The sequence below is a fragment of the Phaethon aethereus genome (genome assembly GCF_964289735.1).
Source record: "Phaethon aethereus genome assembly, chromosome: 3".
Lineage (NCBI taxonomy): Eukaryota > Metazoa > Chordata > Aves > Phaethontiformes > Phaethontidae > Phaethon > Phaethon aethereus.
The window spans coordinates 53,329,360-53,342,992 of NC_138576.1; the positions used below are offsets into that span (position 1 = coordinate 53,329,360).

At 44.2% G+C, this 13,633-nt stretch overlaps 1 protein-coding gene across 1 annotated transcript in view; it reads left to right on the forward strand.

The window, feature by feature from the left end:
* Window positions 1-12,668: 12,668 nt before the first annotated feature.
* Window positions 12,669-13,633, forward strand: part of SLC16A10 (solute carrier family 16 member 10) — a gene marked incomplete at both ends in the record, with an annotated part of 72,846 nt that continues 71,881 nt past the window's right edge. The window contains one exon of the mRNA XM_081998672.1: window positions 12,669-13,038. Within this exon, the coding sequence (XP_081854798.1) occupies window positions 12,669-13,038 (370 nt within the window). The remainder of the gene's footprint in view (window positions 13,039-13,633) is intronic.

A 13,633-nucleotide genomic window follows, 5' to 3' on the forward strand; every position in this document is an offset into this window, starting at 1 on the left:
GCACTAGGACAAGTCCATTTATCATAATACCACTAAGGCCAGGGAATACTAAGAGGAAGCGACTGCTTTTCTTCTTTACCAACTACCTGTCCACACCTTCATGAAGCTCATGGATGCCACTGAATTGGAGAAAGCACTCAGTCCACTGGAGGGCAGGATTGGTCATTCCTCCAGTTCAGCAAGTTCCTTCTGAACGGCCTACGAAAACCTCATGGAGTTCAATAAAGGTAAATGCAAAATCCTCCACCTGAGATGTCATAACCCCATGCACCAGAGCAGGCTGGAGATATGCAGCATAAAAAATAGCTTTGCAGAAAGGTGCTAGTGAGCAGCCAGTTGAATAGGCATCTGCAGTTTCTCCTGCACCAATGAGGACTAACCACATACTGGTCTGCATTAGCAAGAGCATGGCCAGCAGGTTGAGGGAAGTGATTACTCCCCTGTATTTGATACTTACGGAGCCATGTCTGGAGCACTGTGTTTGGTGTGGGCCACCACAGAGCAAAAAGGATATTTACAAACTGGAGAGGGTCCAGGGAGGGTCACCAAGATGGTCAGGATGTGGGGGCACATACTGCACGAACAGGCTGAGAGGACTGGGCTTGTTCAGCCTGCAGATGAGAAGAATAAGGGGTGGATTTAATTCCTGTCTTCTACCACCTAGTGGGTATTTATCAGAGAAGAGGTATTCAAATAAACCTACCTTGCATCTGTGTTTCTCAAGACTTGTCACACCTTTTTGCCTCCTGTGTCTTACCAAGGATGACTTGAGAGAGGTAGGTTTGTTCTGAGCAGGTGGAGCATCTGGGGCAGATGTGGGGGCCTGCACTGAGGAATGTGGGCAGGAGGTGTGCCCAATGGGCTGGGGTTTCTTGGAATAGGAAGATTGGGGATGTGGAAGAGTGTGAGAGTAGGGGAAAAGGAAGAGGTCTTAGGAGGAAAGAGAATTTAGGGAAGGATGGGCAAGAAGATGGAAAATGTCCAGGGTTCTGGACTGAAATAATGAGGAGACATGGTTTGACTCTGAGAGTTGGGGTGGGTTGTGAAATGAATTTGGAGACAGGAGGGCTTGGGAGATAAAAGGTCACAGCTGGGAAAAAGCGGTTGAGAGGGCAGAGTCAGGGGCTGAGCATGCTGTGCTACAGGATTTTGGGTGAGAATGGACTGGTATTACTGTGGTGCCTCCCTGCTGCCTCTAACCAGCTCCGATCTGGAAACAGAAATTTGTGGAGACCTGGCCTTCCTCTCCCAGCAGCGTGGGGTTTGCCTCCCCTACGTTCTCCTTTTGTCACTCAAAAGTATAAAATTTCAAGTTTAATTTCCAGATGAGACGATAGCAATAATTTTGCCAGTGCTCTGTTTTCAAATCAACATCTCGGCAAATCATAGTAATGTTACGGATCCCCAAAAACCGTTTCTTCCTCTACAGTTTTTCTCCTCCCTTTCCAGTGTGAGATGGACAAGTATGCGCACACTTCTGTCCCAGTGTGCAGCCTCAGCTGCCAGTTGTGCTGTCCTGCTCCCACGTTGCACTGTCTTCTTTGCTCAAATCCATTTCCAAATTTAGCCAGATAGATGAAGAAATAAATTGTGGACAAAAACCATTCCCGCCTTGGCCGGCAGATGGCAATTACCACTCTCTAAGAGACTCTTAGGGGGCCTTTAAAGCCTACAGAAACAGGAGTTCGCAGTAGATGAGTCTCCGTAATATTATATCGAGTGTTAAAAGACCTCTGGAAATTGAGTTCAGCTTTCCTGTCGTCTCCTAACAGATCAGATATCGGAGCTTCTCACTCTGTGAAGTAAGTACTGTTATACATCAAGGAGAAAAAAGCTTAATGTTGTTCTGAGTTCGCTTAGTGCTTAAGTGTCTGTTACGCTGTCATAGCATGCAGTACAGGAACTTTTGGTCCCTTTTTAAAGGTACTGTAAAATCCACCTTGTTTCTGGGATGCTTCCTGCCACATCAAAGTGTCCTGATATGCACTGATGTGGAGAGTTGGAATTAAAGAAAAATTTAATGTATGTGTGTGTTTCCTGTTGTTGTTACAGATCTAGGGGGAATGAGCTGTTCAATTTTAGAAGGAAAAAAAGCAGTGCACGCAGGTACAGATAACATATGTAATAAATGACAAACTTCTGGAACAGGTTAGCAGAGAAGGCTGCTGCAGGAAAATAACGTAAACTCGAGTTCGGTTCTTTGCTGAATAAGGAGAATGTTTCAGGGATGATGTAAAAAGCCAGCAAGACAGCAGGTTGGAACTATGGTTAATGGACAAGTATACTGACATAATCCTGAATTTCTCTTTCATTTTCACGGTGAAATGGCTCTGTAGAGCTAAATACAATGTTGTATTTAGGGAATGCTGTGAATTTTTACGGCTTAGGTGTGATAACTCCCAACATGGGGAGGAGGAAAGGTTAAGAAGGAAGTTCAAGCTAGCGTTACAGTTTGGTTCCTAGCTACCATGCTGACTGGGCCAGAAAGGAGTACAGAAGTCTTCAGTGACTGTGGGGCAAAACGTTTCTTAATTCATTCTCTGGTGACCTTTTTACCTCGGGAAGCATAAATAAGATATGAAGCAAGCTTTATCTAGCTTTGCCTGGCTCAAAGTTTAGTTGCCCTGATGTGAGACTGAGGGATGAAGGAGAAGGAAAATTAGTGGGAAGAGGAACTCCGGGTCCTGCCAAAAAGGCTGGTTTGCTTTTAAGCACTCAATATTTCAGACTGACTGAAATACTATGTTTTACTTTCCAGTTGTACTGATATGATAAAACTATAATGAGAGAATGGATTCCTAGGCTAAGAGTGTGACTAACAGTTTTTAACTCAAGGTCCTTTCCCGAGCTATTGCAGACGGACCAGGAGCATGCAATGTCCACCCTTATATTTCTACTGTTAGTGGTCGGCACTCTGTGAAACCCAAAGTTAGAAGCCCTCTCATTATCAAAAAAGAAAGTGCTTCCTTGAGTGAGAGAGAGTCTGAAACAAGCCAGTTGGAGCGGAAGTCTGGAGGGGCTGTCTGGCCTCGGGCTTCAAAGGAAGCCCAGGGTTTGCTGGTAGTGAATAGTTTAAGCAGACCACAGGGACTATGTTCAAAAGTTTGTTTAAAAACAAACAAACCTGTAACTCTTACATGTTCATGGGTAACAAATTCCTGTACTAAGCCTGTGCCCCTTGCTTTAACACCGAAGTTGTTTCTGAAGACTGTTGTTAGGAAATCGTGTTATTAGGAAACCACAAGATAGAGCCAGAAGGAATTTATCCAAGTAATTAGGAGGGTTGGTTTGGGGGTAAGAGACAGAAGAGACTCATAGTGGCGAGAATGGGGTTAAGCGTGGGATCTGTACCTGGCAACTTGCTTGAGAAATCCAGGGTTAGGAACACCGGGTCTCTCTGCAATCAGCAAGTCTTTGAAACGAGGAAGACTGAGGTTGGACGCAATCACAACAAATCGATGTCTAACCAGAGAACAGAAATCAACCCACCTGTGACAGTTAGTGCTTCCAGTTAGTATCTCATACATATATTGCTCCCCAAAATGAGCTTGATATCTCATCATTATAAGAAGCACACATCTTGGCTAGAAAAAATCAGAAGTCTAGCTCTCTGACATTGCTCCTGCATATCAGGAAAAGCAAAATGAGAAAAAATGGCACTCAAATCCCCTTGTAGGGGGTTACCCTGAAGTATCAGCGCTACTGTGAAAGCTGAAGTCAAACACAAGGCTGGGGTTTTGTTTGTGTCTGGCTATGACTGGATCCATTGCACAACCAGAAAACTGCTTTTTCCAACTGATAGCCTTGCAAAGTCATACTGGAAACAGAAAATAGTGTGTACTTTGGCTGAGGTATTACCAGCCATAAAGATCTGGCAACTGCAACTTGCATAACGATTTTGCTAATTATATTTAAATTGGAGTGAATCAACCCTTCTAACACTGAATAAAGAACAACTTTATTTTTCCCAAGAAGAAAAGCAGATAGGAAACTGGATGTGTTCAGGTGAGCAGGATTTTAGCTAGTGTTTCCACATGCAGATTTAACACCACTTTAGCTATACCTATCCCTTAGGCTGGTGCAAGTTATTACACTGTGTAAACGATGGTCTGAAGTTAAATCTCTGTAGTTAATCCACAACAGTTTGTACATGAACAGTCTTATACAAGAATAATTTTTTTCTTCTTGTTCAAATTTTTCCACATGTGCATGACATTAAGCTAATTAATGAAAAAATAAACCCTATTCTATATGTCGATATACATTGGTATGTATGAGAAAAGGCCAGTAGTCCTTTAGCTTCTGCTTTTCTACTGACTGGTGGCAGTACATCAGGTATCCTGCAGAAGTACAGTTAGCAAAATGCCTTAAGATCAAAGGAACAACAGAATTGTAATGTCTGGGAACAAAGTGGGTCAGAAAAGGTCAGAACACATTCTTTCTGCAAAAATAAGGGCCCCAGGTTATTTTTAAGCTCACCTCCTTACGTCAGTGGTGACTTTCTGAGGGAGAATACTAGGCATGTTTGGATAGTGATACAGAAATCTGAGATGACTTAATGATTAATAATGCTATTCTCCATAGCAAATTTACCTCAAATAGAAGATTTTTACATCATTTATGCATTTGTCATGTCCATGTCTGTAGCATTATAGGTCTTATTAATTGTAAAATCCTGTTAGTACACAGTAGTGTCCTGCAGTAAATTCCAGCAAAGTGAACGTTGGAACTATGATACTGCTGCTTGTGTATGGTTATAAATCAGATTCCTAAGTGTTTAGGAATCATTCATGTGGTTTAAGTGGCTTGGGTTTATATCATCTTACTACTTATTTGGCCCAATTTGAGCACACGATCTCTCCCTTAAAGGGTGGTACTCTGTGTACTAGATTATTCAAACAGTTGGCAACTTCTTAAAGGTTGAGAAGATGCTACTTGGAGAGCTTAGAGGAGTTGAAGGCTTTTAGTAAAATAATTTAGGTGGAGTGTCATCTAATTTTAAATATTACTATCTCAGGGAGAATTTACTCTTGAATAAGATGACCTTTATTTCACCCTGGTGAGAGGAGGGAAGACTCACCTTTCTCTTTAAAGTGTTTGTAACTAAAATATAAGACACAGACAGCCTCCTAAACAGTTAGACATTTTATATACTGAATAATTCTGCTTGAAAACTGATACTGCATCTGTTGTGCCACACCTCTGTGATCACATGCTGCTGTGATGCAGAATCTTTTCATAGTCTTTCTTTTAAATAATTGAGAGGATCATTATGGTGATAAAGCAAATTGATTATTACTTTTACCCATCTTAGGGAATGCATTCTAGGTTTCCCAGAGAGGAATCTTAGTCTATTTGCACCCCTTCAGCTACCAAAAATGCTGTTTCAGAGGGAGTGCAAATAACACTTGGGAGCTACTGAATCTGGACGATATACTTTCAAGTAAATGCTGCACTATGAATGACCAGCCATTTGGTAACCTGGTAGTCTTTGTGAGTGAGGCTAGCCAGGGGTAGCGTGTTGTCTTTCTCAACCTAAGCAATATGGGAGGCAATAACAGTTAAATTTAGGATTCCTTTACGAAATGGACTTGTGTGAATATATGCTATACTATAGATCCTTTTTTTTCTGTATTCATTTATTTTATTTCTATATCTAAAGTAGGGGTTATCCCATTAATCTAATAGGGATGGATTTTTATCAGAGTATAAATAGAAAGCGCAGGGCCTATGTGTGTGCTTACTTTTGAACAAGTGGTACATTTTTACTTAGACACTAAGTAAATATATATTTAGAGGAAGGGCATTGATATAGGATTTAGTTAACTTAAAAAAAAATCCCTGTCAATTCAAGAATTAACTTAGGTCTGCCTTTGAAAGGGAGGAGATATTTGATGGTACTAACAAGATTTGTTCTGTTTATTTCATAAAATATAGTCATTGCAAACTGAACCAGGCATCTCTGTATGCCTTCTTTTGAAATCTGTTTTACCCCTATTACCAGATATGGGATGAATTGTGGGTTAAATAATCTATCAACTGGAGAAAACTAAACCAGAGAGAGTATATAAACTGTGTTCTGAACTGACCTGCAACAGACTGGATTTTTTGCTGTGGGATACACAACTTTAAATTCAGGATTTCAGGTAATAGTTAAGGAATAGGTGCAGACCTAGCACAATAATTTCAAAAAAGTAATTGAAAAAAAGATTGCCTTTCTCTTTCATATATTAAAGCAACTCTTTGTAAGTAGAAAAGTAGAATGAAATGAAGATTTTCTGTGCCAGCTGCAAGGTAATATGCTGTGTGAAGTGATTTATAATCTATTTAATATGTCCTATATAGTTTAAGTATTTCAATGCAAATATGTACAATCTGAAAATATTCCTTGATATATTTAGTATCTTTATACTACTCTTATAATGTCAGATTTTTAAAATGTTTGTATTTCTCGACACAAAGCTGTCCAATTTGCAAAGGTAAGTAGACTTTCTACATGGAAGACTTTGTTAACAGTTTTCATATGCCTTAATATTTGAATTGACTCACTTAGATACACAGTTTTGCTTATCTAGTAAGTAAAATGCTGACAGTGTCGTAAATCGTATCTTGAAATGGGGCCACCTGCTAACCCTTGCTACAGCCTTTAATACAGAAGCACTTTCAAAGTGACAAAAAGAAAATGGTGATAAACAAAGTTAATTTAACTTGAATAGAAATTAGAATTCTTAAAAAAGCAACCAAGTAAGGTTAGGGTCACTTCTATTCCTGGTGGTTTGTTGCTTAGGTAGTATTGGCAGAGGCAGTAGCTCTTTGGACTTTTTGCAACCTGAAAAGTCAATTGAGTAGCAACTGAGCACACAACCAAAATCTGCTTCTAGACAACCATCTGTTTGGGTTTCTTTGATAAAACATTTGCTTCTCTGATGCTCTGCACTTTTGTTGAAAACAAAATTGAGTTCTTGAGATTGCAAAGGTGGTCTGGAAGATATTAAATCTGTGTAAACAAAGGAAGGAACTTTGAGGTGCTTAGATGCTATGATAATGGATGCAATATGAAATATTTGACCTGGATAGTGCTATCAAACCAAGCCTGAAGACAGCCTAAAACAGTGGCTCGAAGCAGTTCCTGCTCATTTGAAAGAGATGTTAACTTTGAAGCTGAATGAGAATGTTGCCAACAGTGTTAATTATTTCACTGCCAAGAAAGAGGTGAATGATCATGCTAGGACAATGTATTCTTCACGCTTCCTCAGTTAGCAATTGGATCAAAACAAATTCCACATTTGGGGTCTGAATAAAAATTATCTTAAGATGTTCCTCAACTTCATATCCGAGGGTGGGATTAATTTCACTGAATTTTAGATACCTAGAGTTCTCCCATCTACATCTATGCTAGTCATCTGGGCTCCTTTAATATCACTTATCTCATCATGAAAGTTAATGTTTAAAGTAATTTGTCCCCTGGAATTCCCTATTCCCTCCTACCAACACTATGTAGATGAGCAGCTCTGATCCGATGTTCACAGCAGAGACAGTGACAAGGTAGGCTAGAGGAATCCTTCACTAAAAGACTGCAATCAAAAACTTAGCCTTGTGCAACTGGAGATTTGCAGGGGGCAGAGGGCTTTCACAGTTAATGACTATCACTTTCTTTCACGTGCCTACCTTTAATAACAGCAGTTATATGTTAACTATGTCCCAGATAACAGCCTGTCAAGGCCCATCTACACTTTATTGAAGAAAAAAATAAAACCAAATGTAATTTTTAAAGGAGCCAGACCTGAGCCATAACCCATGCTTTCGGTGAACCTAAAAGAGGACAATGTTAAGAGAAGTCTGGAACTGTTGTTTCAGACAAACGTAGGAGTGGGAGTCAGACCTGTTGCTTACTCTCAGCTTCATTAGTTAGACTTTTAGGCTACTCTCTTTCCCTCTCTCATTCTGTTCGCTTTTTCTTTTTTTTTGAAAGGACAAAAAGGGAAATTCTTTAGCTATTCACGAAGTAGGAGGGAACCTATATCTTGACAACTAATAGCACCTTAGGAAACTTTTACCGTAGGTATTACCAAACGCTAAAACTAAGGTTACATGCTCCCAACAGTCCTCACAGTAAACAAGTAAAATCTGTGCTTTTTATCTTCGAAAATGTGACTCATTTACTTCAGCAGTGAGATGCAGTCCCTGTACTTCATAAGACTCAGCTGGAGCCCAGGCTGAAACATCAGTAGAACATCCTGTCTGGCTGAGAGATGCATAAACACTGCTTACTGAATGGGATTTAATCTAATGTTGATCTTCACGCAGTTGGTGATACCGTATGTTTTTGTGTTTTAATGGTTATCCTGTTTATCTCATCTTTCTGACTTAAGGCCATATTCTTCTGTTGAATAGGTGCGTTATTAATCCTAGCTGAAAATTAAACAACAAAAAGGCTTAATCATTAAGAGTATTCATTAGTCTAACTGGTCACATAATTTTGTGTTAGCCTCATGTCCTCTCTGTATAGTGCCTATCTTTCTTGGTTTTGTACCTGTTGTACAGCTTGTTGCAAATTTGTTGCAAAGTGAAGCATTTTACTAAAGACTTTTTTTTTCTGGATGATGTAGGCATGTCCTTTTCATTAATTACACAGTGGAAATTCTAATCAGCTCAACAGAAGAAGGAAGAATTAAACTCTCTGAACATGTACTCTTCAGGGTATGATGGCATCCCATCCACTTTACCTCTGCAGCATACTACATAATTTTGAAATGCTCTACAAACAAAATGACTTATGGAAAAAGGTGTCCTGGCGTGTCACTAACAGCATACTTTGACTATATAGGTAAATTTTTCAAAGTATTTGGCAGTTGAATCATTCCTTATGGTGGAAGAAAATGCTGCATGTGAGAGCTACTGAAGTATTGGTCTATTTTCACTCGCTCGTGAGAAAGTGAGTGAGTGTTTAATAGGGAGCTGGCTAGAATTTCAGATAGGGTTGCAGAAGATGCCATTTCCTGGTCTGTGGCTTTTGAGAGCCCACAAATGACAGGGCAAATTCCTCTTTCGGCACTGGTATTTTATATATTGATCCTAAAATAGGCACAACCTAAGTACCACTATAGCAGATGTCTGTTGCAAGCATTATGTCTTTTGCATGCACAATTGCTGTTTGTTTCTTTTGTCAGCTGTAGGGTATTAATAAAACATAAGTAAATTACTATAAACAGGAACAAATCTTAGACAAAACCAAGGCGCTTCTCACATCACATTTCTCGGCTTATCCATTCTCAGTTGATTTTTTCACTTTCCTCTCTATCTTGGTGTTGGTTTTATTGTTGTTTTTTCCCTTGCTCATAAAAACAATTTAGCTGAAGTAGCTGCAGTTACCTGTACACAAGTCTGTAATCTCTTTAACTATTTTCATTCTCTCATGTCCGTCTTCCTTCTTTTTCCCTTTCTTTTCTAACTATTTTTCTTGTGATCATGCAGGGCTCAAATAACAGAACCACAAGGGTGGCTTTCCTTGTACGTATCTTTCCAGTTAGTTTTTTTTTTAAATTTCAAATAGTCGTCTTCTTTTTTAATTCTTTGATAGTGAGAATTTAAATGTCAATGCTTTTATTGTGAATTACTGGGGTTACAAAAACTTCAGAAATCAAACGGAAGTCAAACCTGCCCATATTCTGTTTGCAAAGTCCATTTTCTATGGAAGGTGGGGATTGAAAATTATCTGACTATGAAGGGTGAGCCTTTATTGTTCTTGTCCTTGAGAACTACTGGGGAAATAGCTGAGATCTCAAGAGACCTCTCTTGAAAGAGAAGAGACTTAGTTCTTGACAGGAGCAGAGTGTACCAAAGAGCAAAGAGTTTCCCTAGATATCTACTTAAGGCCTGTAAGGGAAGGCCCCATGTGCCCTAATTTTTTCATAATATAAACCTTTTTTTTTTTTTTTTAGTTTAGATAAATGGCAATAGGACAATAAGATACAGAATATTGAAGGAACATGCAGAATAGTTATAGCCATCAAATTTATAAAAATTGTATGTACTGGAGAATCAGATTTCGTGACTCTCCATTCCCAACAATGTGAGGAGAAAGGGAAAATAGTTATTTCATGCTAATCAGGGGATAAGAAACACTTAACAACTGGAAAATAGAATCTATTTTTTAAAATGCCCAGAAGTACAAGTTGCTGCTGATCAGTCATATTAAGATCCAATCTTTGATTTTGCCTTTGTTTATTCTTATGCAACCAAAAGTTTAATTAAGTTAATCATTGCTGGCAAATGTGATGAAGATTCAATCTGGTTCAAAAAAGGGTTTGCTTGGTCATAACTGATCAAAAATGTTATATTGTGGTGGGCAAAGCTTGATTTATTGTTAAGAAAGCTCAGTAGATTTGGACAACAGCCTCTGGACAAAGATTTGCTGGAGAATGTGAAGTGTTAACTTTTGCATGTTAAATTGCTTATGAAATATTCTGGGCATATTTAAGCCTATGATAGGCTTGGGGTTTTTCATAAGCATTAAAACTTGTTCCTTGGGGGGAACAGATGTGTTTTTCAGTGGTCGGCCAAAAGTTCTCTCTTTGATTTGACGATTATTATGTATTTCATACAGCTATGTTGTGTTTTGTTATGGGCTTTTATTTTTTCCACTGCTGTTGTGTGTGTAATGTTTTTATGTTTAACTGACATGGGCACGGTAAACAACACAAAAGGAGTATACAGCAAGATTAGTGCATCTATAAAATGCACTTCATTATTATCATAAATGCATTTGTAAACTTTTTTAAAAAAACAATTTATTTTAAAACAAATTGGAAGACACTAAACACACAAAATTAAAAATCCAAAGGTCAGCTAATTCCAAAAGCCAGGCATTCTTAAAACTGACTCCCATTCAATGTGCATTATTACACAGGCTTTGATTACGTCATTATATGGTTTTCTTTCTTTAGCTACTACTTTTCATGTGGAGAGTGACTAAGTAATTTGTGCTGAACAAGTCATGGTCTTAAGAATCTGTGCTTTACTTTGGACAAAGTTTTGTTTCCCCATGTGGCCACTGGTAGGTAGGCAGGAGAAGGTGATTCAGGGTCAAAAAAGGAGGAAGAGGCTTTAACAAGCAGGCACAGGAGCTGGATGGTGCAACAGATACAGCAGTAGCAGCCCGGGTTCTGATGGAAGAAATGGGGATGGCTTACCAATGCAAGAGGCTGCTTTGAGCTCTCCAGGTCTGATGGGGAAGGACGAAGCATCCAGATTTAATCTGATTTTCTTTCACGAAGCTCCTCTTCCTCATGAGGCCCGAACTGCTTAAAGTGTAAGTAGTTGCCAAACACATAAACAGATATGCAGAAGAGAGTTTGGAGCAGGATCACCAGTCAAAAAGCTTGTCACTTAACACTCGTGACCTCAGCTTTCCCTATCCTCTCACTTTGCTGGCTGTGGGGAGGAAAGGTCAAGAGTCAATGCCTCTGTGCAAGCGGGAAACATTTCATGAGGTGTGCAGGTGCAGTATTTCCTCTTCTTTTTGGGGGGGGGGGGAAGACAACCGGGGAGAAATCATGGTCACCCCTGGCCAAGTGCTAAGGGTGGCCCAAGGGGAGGTGGAGAGCTGTCCCGGAGAGCTGTCCCCTGAGGACAGCGAATGCCCCGAGGGCCCTGCAGCGGGGCGCCTCCGTAGCGGGGCTGACCGCCCAGCGTCCGGGCCCCCTCCTCGAGCGGCAGGGTGGGCGATGGAGAGCGCCCCGGCGGCCAGCGGGCAACGGCCGGGAGAGGGGAGCAACGGCTGTCAGCGCACGCGGGCGCGGAGGGGGTAAGAGGGCCCCTCGCTTAGCATTTTGGGGTGCTTTTTCTTTACTCGGTTGTTGTTAGACAACCGCCGGCGAGGGAGTTTCAGACTTTCCCCAGAAAGGGCAGCCGCAGCAGGACGCCGCTGGGCGTAATTGCCCTGCCTCACGGGGAACGAACTCGCTCCGGGAGCGAAGCCAGGGGCTTGTTTACTGCTTTGCCCGCCGAGGCTGGCGAGGGCAGCGTGCGGTACCTGTGCGCGGAGACTTGAGGCGCTCGCCTCCCGCCCAGCGCGCGTGGCGGCCGTTAACTGTTGACTTCCAGCCTCGCTCGCTCGCCCCCCCCCGCCGCTGCCGCTCCTCTTCCCCGAGCGGCGGCGGCGAGAGGCCGCGGCACGAGCGCTTATCGCCGCCGCCGGCACGCCGCGGCCCCGCCCCACCCCCTCTGCTAAGGGGCAGAGGAGTTGGCGGGGGGGGGGAAGAGGAGCGTGGCTTCGCCTCCCTTCCCTTGCCCCCCCTCCCCGCCTCCCTCCCCTCAGCCAATCGGCGCGGAGGAAAGCCCTCGTGCCGCTGACGCCCCCGCGGGAGCCCCCCTTTTAAAATAAAGCGGCGGCGGCGGGTCACCCCTTGGCGCGCGGCGCGGCGGGAAGAGGCGGAGGGGGGGGACGCCGCCGCTGCCGCGCGCGCGTGTGTGTGGGGCGGACGGACGCGGGCGGCGGAGCGGCCTTCCTCGCGCGCGCACACGGACTGACAGAGCGCTGGAGGATGCCCGCAGCTCCCGCGGCGAGGGGCTGAGGCGGGCGGGGGCCGAGTGGTCGCAAGGAAGAGGAGGAAGGCGGGAGCGGCGCGCGGGGAGGGTCTCGTGCCCGCTGCGCGGCACGGCCGAGGATGGCGCCGGTGAGCGAGCAGCTGGTGCCGCAGGGCGCGGGGGACCCCGCCGCCCCCCTGCCCGGCCCGGCGGCGGAGCCGCGGCGGGAGAAGGGCGGCGAGTGGTGCCCCGGGAGCGGCAACCCGGCCGCCCCGAGCGGCGAGAGCGGGGCCCAATCCCGAGCGGCGACGGAGGCCCCCGGAGGCGTGGGCTGCCCCGGGGGCGCGGCGCCTGAGCCCCCCGAGGGCGGCTGGGGCTGGGTGGTGATGCTGGCCGCCATGTGGTGCAACGGCGCCGTCTTCGGCATCCAGAACTCGTGCGGGGTCCTCTTCGTCTCCCTGCTCCAGCTCTTCGGCGGCGGCGAGGACAAGCAGCTGGCGTTCAAAACAGGTGAGGGACGGGGTCGGGGTGGCTTCTAGCCCTTTCCGCCTCCGGCCTTTTCCAGACCCGGCCGGTAGCTCTTGCTGCCAGCGGTGCAGCCGCTCTGGTTGTCGGTGTCCGTGCCCCGCGGGGCTCTCGGGGCCGGGGGGCGGCTGCGGCCCGTCCCGTCTTGCTGTCGGCAGGCAGCGATAACCCCCCGGGGCGGCGGGAGGGCCGGGCCAGAGCCGGCCCCGCCACAAGCACGTGTGGCTGGGCGCAGGGACTCGGAAACACTCATTTTATCGAGGCGAAGGGAAGCTCTTTCTCCCTCTCCCCTGCGAAGGTTTGCGCTCACAGCCGTGTCCTGGCGGCAGAGCTTGGGGCAACAAGCTCCCGGGACGTCGGGGGAGAAGCAGGTGTATCCCGGCTCCTGCCACAGCAGTGTGTTTAGGCGTGTGTCGTCGTGCCTTGTGGGAGAAATGCATCTTGGTCCCAGAAGGTTTTATTTCCCTGCCGCTCCCTTAGCCTAGGGATTAGTCTAAATGATTAATTAGCAGTGGGGTATAGTGGCGCTTAAAATGGGCTTACCCGTTGCCAAAACCAGCATTTCGATGTGCAGATTTAC